The 15,346-nt window shown below is 40.2% G+C and overlaps 2 protein-coding genes across 2 annotated transcripts in view; one reads left to right on the top strand and one right to left on the bottom strand.

Moving 5' to 3' along the window:
- IDO2 (indoleamine 2,3-dioxygenase 2) overlaps nt 1-3,175 on the bottom strand; it is a 48,536-nt gene extending 45,361 nt beyond the window's left edge. Inside the window, exons 1-2 of the mRNA XM_012932329.2 lie at nt 3,159-3,175; nt 2,476-2,620 (exon numbers count right to left, since the gene is read on the bottom strand). Coding sequence (XP_012787783.2) covers nt 2,476-2,620; nt 3,159-3,175 — 162 coding nt within the window. The remainder of the gene's footprint in view (nt 1-2,475; nt 2,621-3,158) is intronic.
- Nucleotides 3,176-13,908: 10,733 nt separating this feature from the next.
- ADAM2 (ADAM metallopeptidase domain 2) overlaps nt 13,909-15,346 on the top strand; it is a 131,364-nt gene continuing 129,926 nt past the window's right edge. The window contains exon 1 of the mRNA XM_055128386.1: nt 13,909-14,328. Coding sequence (XP_054984361.1) covers nt 13,909-14,328 — 420 coding nt within the window. The remainder of the gene's footprint in view (nt 14,329-15,346) is intronic.

A 15,346-nucleotide genomic window follows, 5' to 3' on the forward strand; every position in this document is an offset into this window, starting at 1 on the left:
TGATGGTTTCCCAAACACCGTCAGGAGTAATTCTGAGTACTGAGCCAGGAGTGTGGGAGTACAATGTTCACATTGATCTTATTCAAAGTTCTACTAAAGCATCTACCTAAGCTCACTCAAACACATAAAAAACAGTTTAAAATAGAGGTGAATTGGAGGGAAAAGGGGCCATGGTGGAACCAACTGGACACTTCTGAACAGATCCAAGTTGAAATATTGTATGACTGAAAGTCAATCATGTATAACTTTGTAATCCTTGGTGACTAATAAAAATTAAAGTCAGTAATATTTTTAAAACAATTTTTTGTCACACCCAGCGATGCACAGGGATTACTCCTGGCTCATACAATCAGGAATTACTCCTCGTGGTGCTCAGGGGACCATATGGGATGCTGGGTTGAACCCAGGTCAGCCGCGTGCAAGGCAAATGCCCTACCCACTGTGCTATTGCTCCAGCCCCCCAAAAAACACAATTTAAAAAAATTCAATAAATTGAAATAATATATAGAGTCCAGTTAGAGAAATTGAAAACCTTTTGAGTCCATTGAGAGGGACATTAATTTGATCCTAGAGACACAGAACAAAAAAAGATTGGAACAAAGGTTGTAAAAGGAGTTTTAATAACCTCAAATTTAGTTACTAGTATTACAAGTCACTACTTAAAACATCATAGTGTATTGCAAACCATAATGCCCAAAAGTAGAGAGTGAGTATGGGGGAAATTGTCTGTCACAGAGGCAGGGTGAGGAGTGAGAGGGATACTGGTGACACTGGTGGTAGAAAATGTGCACTGGTGAAGGGATGGGTGTTCTATCATTATATGACTGAAACTCAAATATGAAAGCTTTGTAAGTGTACCTGATGTTGATTCAATTAAAAAGAAGAAAGCCAGAATCAAAACCAAAAAAAATACATAATAATGATTTTTTTGTAGCATTGCATTGTGGCACTGTTTTCTGTTGTTCATCGATTTGCTCGAGTGGGCACCAGTAGCATCTCCACTGTGAGACTTGTTGTTACTGTTTTTGGCATATAGAATATGCCACAGGTAGCTTGCCAGACTCTGCCATGCGGCGGGATACTCTCGGTAGGTTGCTGGGCTCTCTGAGAGGGACAGAGGAATCGAACCCAGGTTGGCCATGTGCAAGGCAAATGCCCTACCTGCTATGTTATCGCTCAAGTCCATTTTGTAATATAAAGTTCTCCATTTTGTAAATGTTTTTGTTATAATTAAAACACCAAAGGTAGAATGGACACAATTTTTAAATAAATGTTTTGTATATGGCAATGGTAAATTAAAATTGATATAAAATTTTAATGTCTGCATATCTGTGTTAAATATTATTAAATAGGAATTATCAATTGAAAACAAATTTATTTTACAATATTGAAATGAAGAATAGGATTGGGTATGCATTGAGACACTGAAATTATATCTTCACAACTTTACACAATTATGTCTTTAGTCATACTCATAATTTTACAGGAATGATTTTCAAACGCCAAAGGCAATTTGTTTTCTGGTGGGAATATGAATAGTGTTTAACATTTTTACTTTTCCCCTAATCTTTATTTAATTGCTTAGTATCCTCATTTTAATGAAAATAATAAATTTTGGTTTGTGGGTAGTGATAAAACTACACTTCTTTAGTAGCCTCCAGAGTTAGGAAACTTAATAAAATAAAATACTATGCATAACTAAATGAAAATAAAATTTTAAATAAGCTTATAAGACTCATTTACCTGATGTAATATACAATTTAATATTTTTATCAAGTACTACATCATAATAAATTATCAAAACTGAAGAAATTGATGTTTTGTGATGATCAAATATTTCCAAATCAAACTAAGACACATAGTTTAAATTTTTGTTTTGTTTTGGTTCTTGGGCCATGCCTGACAGTTCTCGGGGCTCACTTCTGTCCCTCCTCAGGTATCTTTCCTGGTGGTGCTTGATGGGGGGACATATGTGATGCCACAGATGAAATCTGGATCAGCTGCATGCAAGGCAAGCACTTCACCTGCCATATTATCTCACTAATCCCAAGACACAGAGTTTGAAACATATTGACGAAAACTATGCCATGAAATTTGATAAAATACTCTATTTCAAATTGGTCATAATTTAGAAATATAGGTGGATTGTGTTAAATTATCTTTTGGTAAATAAGAATCAGACCAGGAAACTTTAGTTTATTTAGTTCTAATCTCAGAATTAAGGCTGGCCTCTTCTAGAGTCAAAGCAAAGAATGTCAGAATGTGTGATCTTTACTAATTTTTACTTTGTTCCTCAGAGCATATCCATAAAGCGTTATTCTTACATAAAGAAAATATAGTTCACAGATTCAACAGAAATTTACCAGGTAAATTGCTTGGCATTTATAATCCATTTATTTTAAAGATTAGATAAAGCAAGAAACAAATCAGTTTATTAAGAACCTATCCTGATCAAGTCCAAGGATGGATTCTTACCAGAGGATTTGGAAGGAGAAATCCATACTCTTCAGAAATGTGAAATCTTCCTAAAGACAGTGACAGTGTTGTCTTCACATGTTGGTTTTGAGATTCCATAATTTTGTTTATAATACCTACACTGAAGCTGATGCTGAAGAAACAACTGTAACAATTATATTTAAAAAATACTCTAAGAACTTCATATAATATCTCTTTTGTTTAGTTCGTTATTCAGTCGCAGTCACAGTAGAGAACCTTGATCTGAGGTTGAATTCCAAACTGTTACAGACTTTATGACACAAGCTCAGTAAGCCATTTACAAGCTGCTGATCAAAGCAAATATACAAAAAAAATCACCTCAGAGGGGAAATTTTTTATAGCCATTTTCTCTGCCTCATTGTTACATGTGTTTCCATCTGACGTTACTTGTCATTCTATTACTTGTTTCTAAGTATGTATATTCAGCCTGAAGTTTTCTTGTTCTCAACATCAAGGTTCTTATTCCCTGGAGGTTACTGAACATCTTAAGTCTGAAAGCAATACCTTTGAAGAGCTCCTGAATGTAAATTAAATAAAGATTAAATTGCATGGCCTAATAGTCAAAAATCAGGTCCATAAGCATCATTTTAATTGTGAAGCTTGAAACTAACCTTAGATTATATAGAGGTCACAGCTAAAGTTCTCCCTAGCTTGACTCTTACCATTGATTGTTGTTCATCTTTATTAGATAGAAACTCCATAATGAATTTTATCCAAAGCTCAAATTTGTATTTTCCTTAACAGAAAAATTCCATTAGATGAAGCTCAATAAATCTTTGAGAGATCATAAATGAATTGTCTTTCAGAGTTTCACTGGGGACACGGCATAATTAAAATGGAGATCTTGATGCCAGGTGGAAATTTCTGGTGGTTTCTTTTGCACATTAGACTCAGCCCCAAAGACTTCAGTGAGACTTTATGAGACTCTAATTGACATCCTTCTGAATAAAAAATTGATTAAACATAATTATGCTAAGAACTTTTATAGTCTGGCTTGCACATTTGGAATTCTGGTTTCTGCGATCAGCTTTCAAATGAATCTTTAATGATATCAACACACAAAATGGGTCTTTTATACAGGACACTAGACATTTTGGAAATGTACCAACTATTATTCATGAAGAAAAATACACTATTAAAATATGCAACAAATAACTTGTATGTATATAATTTTTGTTACATGTTTTAATTACATGTTTTTCTTATATATATAATTGATAGCAACACTGGAAACAGGTTTAATTTCAAATTGTAAAATTAAAAATCTAAATGAAATTCTTTCTTTCTTTCTTTCTTCCTTTCTTTCTTTCTTTCTTTCTTTCTTTCTTTCTTTCTTTCTTTCTTTCTTTCTTTCTTTCTTTCTTTCTTTCTTTCTTTCTTTCTCTTTCTCTCTTTCTCTCTTTCTTTTGTAGTTGGATGTTGGTGCGTAGACAATGAAGATAGAAACTGCAGGCAGTGAGCCACATCTATTCAAGCATAATCATCCAATTCGGGTTGTTAGGCATTCGAATGAATCGATGCTCATGGCCAAGTTCATGTTGACAAGGACACCAACACCACCGATGCCTCTGTTGTTGCATGTTCCGAGGAACAATTCTTCTCCAGTGTGGAAAAGGGAGTGATGTGATTGATGAATTCTTGTTTCGGTCAGACCAATGATGTCATACTTGATATTCTGCGCTTGCACCATCAGGTCCTTGATGGATGCTTCTGATACCAGCGTACATGTGTTGAAAGTACAGACAATCATTTCAGTCTTTCTTCGTTTTGGCAGTCTAGTTTGTCTCTGAGATTTTTTCAGCCTCTCCTTGCTCATCTTTCTTAACGCTGCTATATTGAGGACTCTTTTGGTGTCAGGTGAATGAGGCTGATTGTTGTTACTGTTTTGGCATATTGAATACACCACGGGTAGCTTGCTAGGCTCTGCTGTGTGGGCAGGATACTCTCGGTAGCTGGCTGGGCTCTCCGAGAGGGATGGAGGACTTTAGGGTGGCCTCCAATCGCCCTTAGAGGTGTTACCATGGTTCACACCATATTTGAACCCCATCAAATATGGTGCGGTATTAAGTGTCTTATGGAGGAGGCAGACAGAGGATCTTGTTTCCGGGTCTCATTGAGTCTCGAGTCCAATGTCGCAAAGTTCTGCTTACCTGGTTCTGTGGGGCTTCACTCATGCATGTGGTTCGGCCCAAGTGTGCGGAGAGTGGCCTGGAGCATGGCAGTGGCTGGGTAGTGAAGGTAGTGGGCTGCTGAGTTATTTATCTGGCTTGAGTAGGGTGGGGCGTCTGGGTTTGGCCCCCTCCCTAAGGTGCTGGAGATTGGAGGAGGCAAATACAGGATCTTCATCCAACTACGATGAAGAAGAAATTGAGAAGTTCTACATGGAACTGGAGAGGTTCTATAAAGAAGACCACACCTTCTACAAGATCATTGTTGGTCATTTTAATACCAAGATAGGACCGAGAAGGTTGCTCAAACAACTCCACATTGGGACACATGACCTAGAATGAAACGATCAGGGTGAGAGACTGTCTGAATTCATCATGTCGACCAAAACCATCCATGGTAACTCACAGTTCCAGAAGGCCAAATCTAAACGCAGGACATGGGAGTCTCCCGGTGGACAGTTCCACAATGAAACTGATCACATCATATTCAATTGAAGGTTTGGCCTGACCGATGTTGCTGTTGTCCCAAAATTCCAAACGGGATCAGAACTCTGTCTCCTTCATGCAAAATTCTACTTCTCAAAGCCAGGAGAAAGGTCTGCAAAATTTAACTTTAAGAAGAGAACTCCCAGAATGACCACCAACTGGGAGCTCTTTGGCACTATTGCATCAACGTGGGAAGATGCCGTCCTTGACAACATCGATGATGAATACGATCGACTGGTTCAGCACCTCCATGACTGTGCAAAGAATGCCGAGAGTGGGAAAGCTACAAACAGACACCTGTCTTCGAAAACTTTCGAGCTCATTCGTCAACATGGTTTGGCACAAGCCTCAGGCAACCATAAGCTAATGTCCGAGCTCTCAAAGCTGTGCAGAGAAGTGATAAAGGAAGACCTCAAAGAGAGAAGATCAGCAGTGTTGGCCAAAGCTGAGAAAAGTATTTGCAAGCCTCGTCTATCCTTCACCAACTACAAGACCAAGATGACTGCCCTCCACCGTCTGATGGATCTATCACATCTTCCAGAAAGGCAATGGAGAGGATTATTCACGACTTCTACTCGGATCTCTTTGACAGCCATGTCCACCTGCCCATATACCAAATTCCGCAGGATGGATATGTCGTTCCCAATGTCCTCCCTTCCAAAATCCAACGTGCCATTTTGTAAATTGGTAAAGACGCATACAGCACCCAGTCCAGACAAAGTCAGACCCAAACACCTGAAGAATCTGCCATCAGTACTCATCAATACACTGGCTCGGCTCTTTACACGCTACCTGTCTGAATGCAAGGTTCCATCTCAGTGGAAAACCAGTAGGACCATTCTGTTGTACAAGAAGGGAGACATCCACGACATCGGCAACTATCGCCCAATCTGCCTGCTGTCTGTTGTCTGCAAGTTGTTCACTTGTGTCATCCTAAATAGAATAGGCAGAACACTAGATAAAGGACAATCATGCGAGCAAGCCGGGTTCCGAAGGTGATTCAGCATGATAGACCATATCCATACAGTGACCAAGCTCATTAAAGTTTTGTGAGAGTTCTAGATGCTGCTCTGTCTAACGTTCATCGACAGTTTTATGAAAATGAGTAAATTTCTACCATTGGTTCATAACTAACCAATAAAAAGTCTCTGTACTAGCTCTTATATAATGGAGTTGAGGGTGGTGTTAACAATTATATTCTCTGTACTATATACTGCATTTCTATATTAGATGGAGTAAAATTTTATATAAAAATTATACATGCAGAACTTTCACTTTTTTCAATGTAAAATGTTGTAACTAATGGACAGGAGCAGAGACAGCTCGAAGAGTGGAATACATGTCTTTTATGGAGGAGACCTATGTTCAGTCATCTATTTTGCTACTTGAGTACCTCTGGGACCATCCAAACACCCAGACAAAAGTACCCCCAAGCACTACCAGGTATAGCCTAAAAATCAACAAAGAAAAAAATTCTGTATTTTTGCTGAAGGGTTGGAGCGATAGCACAGTGGGTAGGGCATTTTCCTTTCACACAGCTGACCCGGGTTTGATTCCTCCGCCCCTCTTGGAGAGCCAGGCAAGCTACCGAGAGTATCCTGCACACATGGCAGAGCCTGGCATGCTACCCTTGGAATATTCTATATGCCAAAAACAGTTACAACAAGTCTCACAATGGAGACGTTACTTGTGCCTTCTTGAGCAAATCACTGAGCAACAGGATGACAGTGATACAGTGATTTTTACTAAATGACCTTCAGTCATGGAAAACAGCACATAGAACATACCACTACCAACTTCTGATATATCTAGCACTGTAATACTATTAATACAGGATTAGATTGTGAGCAACAAGTGTCTGTTCTCAGTGTCCAACTTGCAGTGACGTTTCAGTTGTTCTCCCACCAGTGCAGTCTCTGAGACAATGCCTTTGGTCCCTTCCCTTTTCTTCCCCCCGATTTAGGTAGATATTCTGAATGAGAGGATTTGGGTGCAAATTATTACTGTTGATGGATAGCAAAAGCATCTGCATGCCATGGCCACTCAATGTTGCTTTTGTTAAACTCTAGTCTGGAGAGGACTCCTGATGTCTTATTGTATGCAGATGTGGAATCAGAGTGATCTCAATTAACAAAAACAGAAAATAATTTTGATTTAGAGTCACTAAAAGATTAATTTATATTAATCTAAAATATTAAGCTAAAATTAATTATATTTTAGCAAATTTTGTAGTTTCCTAGCAGTTATGAAGTATACTTATTTAAGTATCACTGTATTACCGTCAACCCACTGCTCATCGATTTGCTCGAGTGGGCACCAGTAACATCTCCATTATGAGACTTGTTACTGTTTTTGGCATATTGAATATGCCACGGGTAGCTTGCCAGGCTCTGCCGTGGGGGCGAGATACTCTCGGTAGCTTGCTGGGCTCTCCAAGAGGGGTGAAGGCATCAAACCTGGGTTGGCCACGTGCAAGGCAAATGTCCTATCCACTGTGCTATTGCTCCAGCCAAGAACAGATGACTAGATAAAGAAGTTACGATACATCTACACAATGGATCACTACGTATCTGTTAGGAAAAAATGATGTCATGAAATTTGCTTATATATGGATGGATATGGAGGGTATCATGCTGGGTGAAATCAGTCAGAGGTAGAGGACAAACATGGAATGATTGAATTCATTTGTGGCATAGAAAACGGACCAGCAACATATGTAAATAATACCCAAAGACATAAAATCAAGAACCAGGAAAACTGGTCTATGGTAAGAAACTTTCCACAAGTCGGGAGAAAGAGGGCAGTTAGGACAGAGTAATGACCACTAAGACAATGATGTTTGGATTGCTCTGGACAAAAACTGAATGCCGAAAGAAGGGAAAGTAATTGCGTGGTTTCTTTCAGTAACAGTATTGCAAACAACTATGTCAAAAAGGAAAATAAGAGAGATAAAGAGAAGAAAATTGTCTGTCATAGAGGCAGGCTGCAGGGGGCAGGGCAGGGAGAGATGGGCCTGAGGGCAACAGGGACTTTCGTGGCTAAAATTATGCACTATTGAAAGAATGGGTGTTGGACCATTATATGATTGAAACTTGATCATGGACAACTTTATAACTGTATACTTCATGGTGATTCAATAAAAAAGAGAAAAAGAAAAATAAACTAGACGTTACTCTTTTATTTTAAAATATTTAAAAGCTAACACAATTTTTACAGAATGGCAGAATAAATAAGACCTAACATTTTATTTAATAATAATACAAGAGGAATATTTATTATTTATTTATATATTTTCTAATAATAGTATTTATTTATAAATATTAAATATTTATTATTTAATAATAAATACAAAGGAAAAGAAACAAACTTTATACTATGGCTATTGTTTTCCTCTTTTCCCTGAGTCAGAGAAGTCTTTTCTTTTCCACTAAGAATTAATCAACAGCTTTAAAAATCATATTCCTCTGTCTACTATCTAATCTATTCTTTATAATTTGACCATTTTGCAACCCAGATAAGCTATTGTCTGTGCTCCATTAATACTCAGTAAATGAGATTTTACTCCCTTAGATATGTAGGTCTCTGTCCTTTGTCAGTGGGAGTTGCTCTAAAAGGACAGTCATTTCTTTACTCCACATACACCTTTAAGACATAAATATTTGAAGTCCCAAGGTTGGATATATTGCAGACAGGAGCCTCTAATAGTACTTATTTTCAGTAATAAATGCCAAGATGAGATTTTAAAAAGTTACTAAGTGACCAGGCATAAAACAGTACAAAGGTATAAAGGAACCACTCAGGGAAGGGTAGATGCCCTTAGAAAAGGAGAAATTACAAGTAGAACCAAAGGTCATGGTAAGAATATGGAAAAGACCATCATCTATAGCTCTGTCTCCTGCTTTAACTTTTCTAAACCAAAAGTCCTTTTTAATTTTAGGGGAGGGCAGTAAGAAGAGTAGGAACATAGTTGCAAAAGGCTTTACAGGCATGTACAAAATAATAGTTCTTCAAAATAAAATAATCCCAAATTAGTAGAACAAAAAGCAGTAACATTATAAAGAGAGATACATAGGCTTGGTGAAAAATATTAAAAGACCAAGAAGATAATAAAATATTCAATAACATGGTATTTGATAATCTATAATCCAGTTTGTCTACCTTTATCTCCAGGCAAAGAAAGACACTATACCTCATATTTTCAATACCTCTTAAGCTTCACTGAGAATTAGGTAACCCTAGTATGGCATAATGAACTCTGCAATTATAACAATGTTATTTGAGAAAGACCTGGGTCTGAGTCCTCACAGAACCACCTGGTGTGGCCCACAAAACAAAGCCAATAAAGTAAAAAAAAAAATAGGCTCTAGGAATGGAAATTTGTCTCAATAGCAAAAAAAATAAAAATTTAAAAAGCAATTTTAATTCACATCAATAGAAAATGGAGAAATTTATATGATAACCTCAATTTGTAGAGTAAAAAAAGCAATTTGATAAAATTTAACATTTTAAGAAACACATCCAAATAATCGCCTTGGAAAAACTTGGAAAGAGTAGAAGATATTTTCTACTCTCTTTATTTTCTTTTAATTTTCTACTCTTTTTATATTTCCTACTCTTTTTATTTTATTTTATTTTATTTTCTACTCCTTTCATTTTCTTTTTATTTTCAAACCTAAACCCATGATTGTTCGAGGAACACCAGAGAGAAAGCCACAAAAATATGCCTGTCTTCAGAAACTCTCGAGCTCATTTGCCAACGTGGTTTGGCGTGAGCCTCAGGCAATTACAAATTAACATCCAAGCTCACAAAACTGTGTAGAGAAGTGATAAAGGAAGACCTCAAAGATGGAAGAGCAGCAGTGTTGGCCGATGAGGCAGAAGTCAGGAAAAGTATTTGCAACCCCTGCCTGTCCTTCACCAACTATAAGACCAAGATGACTGCCCTCCACCGTCCTGATGGGCGTCTATCACATCTTCCAGAATGGCAATGGAGAAGGTTATCCATGACTTCTACTCGGATTTCTTCAATAACCACGTCCACCTGCCCTCATACCAAATTCCGCAGGATGGATATGTCGTTTCCAGGGCCCTGTTCTCCCTTCTGATATTCAACATGCCATTTCATTGGTAAAGAAGCGTACAACACCCAGTCAAGACAAAGTCAGACCCAAACACCTGAAGAATCTGCTATCAGTACTCGTCAATACACTGGCTTGGCTCTTCACACACTACCTGCCTGAATGCAAGGTTCCATGCCAATGAAAAACCAGCAAGACCGTTCTGTTGTACAAGAAGGGAGACATCCACGACATTGGCAACTATTGCCTAATCTGTCTGTTGTCCGTCATCTACAAGTTATTCACTCAAGTCATCCTGAATAGAATAAGCAGAACACTAGACCAAGGACAACCATACGAGCAAGCTGGGTTCTGAAAAGGATTCAGCACAATTGACCATATCCACATGGTGACCAAGCTCATTGAGGTTTTGCAAGAATTCAAGATACCATTTTGTGTAACGTTCATCAATTTAAAGAAGACCTTTGATTCTGTTGAGACTGAAGTGGTCATTGAAGTCCTAGCCAATCAGGGCATTCAAACTCAATACATTAAAATCCTCCACAAGCTGTATTGCGGATACACCACCAGGATCTCACCATTCTACAAGGAAGTGATCATTGATGTAAAGAGAGGGGTTCGGCAGGGCAATATCATTTCACCAAAATGCTTCAGTGCCACCCTCAAGAATGTCATGTGACAACTGGAATGAGAAGGAATGGGGGTGAAATTAGACAGTCGGCAACTATACCACCTCCACTTCGCTGATGACATCATTCTAATAACACCAAACATTAGCCAAGTGGCACAAATGCTGGCCAACTTCGACCGTGAGTGTGGAAAGGTCAGACTGCAGCTGAATCTCATGAAGACAATGTTTATGAGAAACAAACTAGTTCCTGATGTTCCATTTGCTCTCAACGGAACAAGCATCTCTGAATGCAGCAGTCAAGTGTTGAGAAGGTTGAGAATTCAACATGATGAATGAGCTGGCACCTGAGATGTGCAGTAGGAAGAAAGCAGCGTGGAATGCCTTCAAAAGCATCGAAGAAGTGGTTAAGACGACAAAGAACCTCTGGCTCTGGGCACATATTTTTGACTCTACTGTTCTTCCTGCATTAACGTATGCCTCAGAGACCTGGGCCCTACAAAAACAGGATAAGAATGCTATTTGGGTCTTCCAAAGAGGAATCAAAAGATTTATGCTTCCAATCTCTGTTGTCAATCAAGAATCAGGGATGCTGTCTTGTTTGCCAAAAGAATAAAAAATCAGATGGGCCGTACATGTAATGTGATTTGGAGATGACTGTTGAACTAGAACTATTACCGACTGGATTCCACGGGATGCCAAAAGAATGCCTTGCTGCCCACCTATGAGATCGTCTGATTTCTTCGACAAGACCCTGAATGAACAGTTTGAGGCTCCTTGTGTTCCTGGAGCAAGCAGATGCCATTGGGTTACACTAGCACACGACAGGGACGTGCAAGCAAATTGATGAGCAATGGGATGACAAGTGACAAGTGATTCAAATGATAAATATCTTATGCTATACATCTTTATGGCTGGAGCGATAGCACAGCGGGTAGGCTGTTCGCCTTGTATGTGGCCGACCTGGTTTCAATTCTTCTGCTCCTCTTGGAGAGCCAGGCAAGCTTCTGAGAGTATCCCGCCTATGGTGTATTTGATATGCCAAAAACAGTAACAACAAGTCTCACAATGGAGACATTACAGATGCTGCTCAAGAAAATCGATGAGCAATGGGATGACAGTGATACAGTGATACAGTGATATATCTTTATAAATATCTTATGATATATATTTTACCCATGTTATATATATATATATATATATATATATATATATATTATGAGAATAATACCCTCCCTAAAAGAGGGCCAGGAAGACTTATCCATAATTTAAAGCTTCTCTAAATGTGTGGCGGTAGGGGTCGGGGGAGCAGTTAAGACAGAGAAGGAATTACTGTGACAATGATAATTAGAAACGATCTCTTTGGACAAGAACTGAGTGCTGAAATGAGGTAAAGTGATATGCCTGATACCCTTTCAGTAGCAGTATTGCAAGCCACAGTAGCTAATATGAGAGAGAGACAGAGACAGAGAGACAGAGAGTGAGAGTTTCCCAAAGAGACAGGCTGAGTAGGGGAGGGACATTCTGGACATTGGTATTGGAGGCAGGAAATGTACACTGGTGAAGGGATGGGTGTTGAGACACTGTAAGACGGAAACTCAACAACTTTGTAACTTTCACAGGGATTCAATTTTTTTTTTTAATTTTTCAAAGGAGGAACAGAATTTGGTCTGGAGAGATAATAGAGTGGGCAAGGTGCTTTTCTACAGAGACCCTATTCAAGTTTAATCTCTGGAACCAACTATGTTCCCCTGGGTCCAGCATGAGTGATAACTCAGCACAAATCCAAGAGCAAGCCCTGAAAACATCCAAGTGAGCAACAAATAATAATAGCAACAAGAATAGCAACAGATTGAGGAGATAGCTCAGGTATCAAGCTCAAGTATCAAGGGCTCTACCTTGCATACAGTAAGAACCAGTTGAACCCAGGCACTGCATAGCTTGCCCTACTATTCCCAGAGAGAGCCCTTGGTCTATGAGTGCCATGGTGCAAAAAGGAGCAGAACATCTCCCAACCTTGTCTTTGTGCCCTCCAGGACTCCTAACAATTGCTGGAAGACCATCAACCAAGAAAATAAAAATAAAACAAAAATAAGTATAAGGATAGATACGGAGAAATCTCTTATTTTTCTGGTATGGATACAAATCTTGGAAAACTCTGGAAGTGCCGTAACTTCATTATAGAAGTATACCAAACAGAGATCACTACATCTGTTCATTAAGTAATCTGTGTAAGAAATAAAATGTCTGAATGTGATTTTATCAGCTGCAAGGATAAATTAAGTGAATGTTGCTCAACAGCAAATGACAAAAAGCAGATATTGTTAAAATTAGTTAAAATAAAAAAGGAAAATACCACCCTATTATTATTCGACATGAAAGTATATTGTAATTATCATAGTAAAATAATTAAATAATCAAGAGTACATAGTGACAATATTTAAAACTAAAATGAAATAAAATGTTCTCTCAAAAATGAACTCCCGCTACAAAAGAACACCTAATGGGGCTGGAGCGATAGCACAGTGGGTAGGGTGTTTGCCTTGCACACAGCTGACCAGTGTTCTATTCCCAGCATCCCATATGGTCCCCTGAGCACTGCCAGGAGTAACCCCTGAGCATTGCTGGGTGTGACCCAAAAAGCAAAATAAAATAAAATAAAAAATAAAATTCTTAAAAAAAACCAAAAAGAGCACCTAGTGGTATATTTCCATTTATATAAAGTCCAAAATTTACGTGTAAAATTAATGCATTCAGTTTGAAGAAAGGTTTGTCAGAAGGCTTTGTGTGGGCTCCAGTGATTCTGTACTTTATTTATATACAGAGCATTCCTGGCAGTGCTCAGGAATTAGTCCTAGCTCTCTGCTCAGGACTCTCAGTGGTGTGGGGCCATATGCTGTGGCCCGCCAGACCAGCTCCTTAGCTCCCTGACTCTACCCCAGCTTCCGATGTTGTTGTTGCACTTTATTTCTCGATATGACCTTGGTACTGGTTATGCTGGTTTGTTCCTTTGACTACTAGTTGACCTGTGATCCCACGATCTGAAGTCTGTATGTGTATAAATGCAATTAAAAGTGTAAGAAGTGTGCGTGAACCTGTTCGTCGTGCATCCGGCGGAATCCAGCTCTCCTCTACGGAATTAGGGTCTAGCGCGGCCCGAGCGTCGGTGCCTGCAGAACACGCGCGACCCCGTGTGGCGGGGACGCGCCAGAGCATTTTGACCCTCCGGTGCCCTGGTAGTTGCCTCTCTCCGAGGGTTCCTGGGCACACTCGTGTCTCCGCGCGCCTCCAACTGCCCTCCCGCCAAGCCAACTGCGGTTACTGCGGCGGGCAGCCAGGACCACCTGACAATGTTGGTTTTTCTCTTTCTGTTCATTGGGTTCGACTGTCTCCATACAAGCTACAGTACGTAAAGGAGATCCTGCGCTCACCTGTCCCAGAAGCCAACTCTCAGCTTGTTTGGAGAGGGAGAGTATTCCTGGGAGGTGTCCCAGGCGGGGGGCGGGGGGGCAGAATATTCCTGAGAAGGTGCCCTCCTGGGGTTGGGGGGATCCAAACTATTTCTGAGAAGTATTCTCCTGGGGCCTAGAATATTTCTGAGATGCCGTCCTGGGGCCCAGAATCTCCCTGAGAGGCGCCCCCTGGGCCCGGAAGAAGGGGCCTCGGGTTTGCGGGAGGACGGCTACTCTCCCGCCGCGTTTCTGACCTTCTAGTCTCTTGCTCGGTTTGGGCGGGGGGGGGGGGGGGGGGGGGAGGGGCCCGTGTCCTGCAGCTTTGGGGGCGGGGAGGGGCCGGCCTGACCCCCACCCGCGGGGCCCCCGCAGTCCCTGGGCAGCGGTCCCCAGCAGAGCGGGGACCGCGACAGTACGCACACGTGACGCGCCCCGCTGTTTCTAGAAGATTTAGGCTTAGAGAAAACACAGTGGGCAGGGATTGCTGGGGCCGGCCAGCTCAGGTCCACCCCAGCCCCCACGGGCCCTGAGCCCCACCAGGGGAAGTCCGGCCGGAGCCCTAGTAAGCCCTGAGCAGAAAAGGGAAGGAAGAGAGGAAGGGAAGGAGGAAGGAAAGGAAGGGAAAGAAAAAGAGGGGAAGGAGGACAGGGGGGAAGGGAGGAAAGGAAAGGAAAAGGGAAGAAGGGAGTGGGAAGGGGTGAGGGAAGGGGTGAGGGAGGGAGGGATTTAGATGAGCAAGTAATGAAGAAAGCTATGAAGTAATAATGATCACTCAAAAAATGCCTTGTATCTTGTAGGTTCCGAAAGACTACGTGTGCAAATTACAGTACCAAAGAGAGTTCAGTCCACGATAGTTGGGGGAGTCCAATCAAAAGTAATTAAGTACCAACATTTGTCACAATCAAATCATGTGAATGTGTTGTCCCTAAGCATAAGCTGGCATTATTATATAAACGTGCCTGCTGGATATTTATAGCTAGTGTTCCTTTAGTGGGAGCGCCTTTGAAGATTAAAGGAGACGAACAGTGTTTCATAGAG

Source organism: Sorex araneus, chromosome 1 (assembly GCF_027595985.1).
Source record: "Sorex araneus isolate mSorAra2 chromosome 1, mSorAra2.pri, whole genome shotgun sequence".
NCBI lineage: Eukaryota > Metazoa > Chordata > Mammalia > Eulipotyphla > Soricidae > Sorex > Sorex araneus.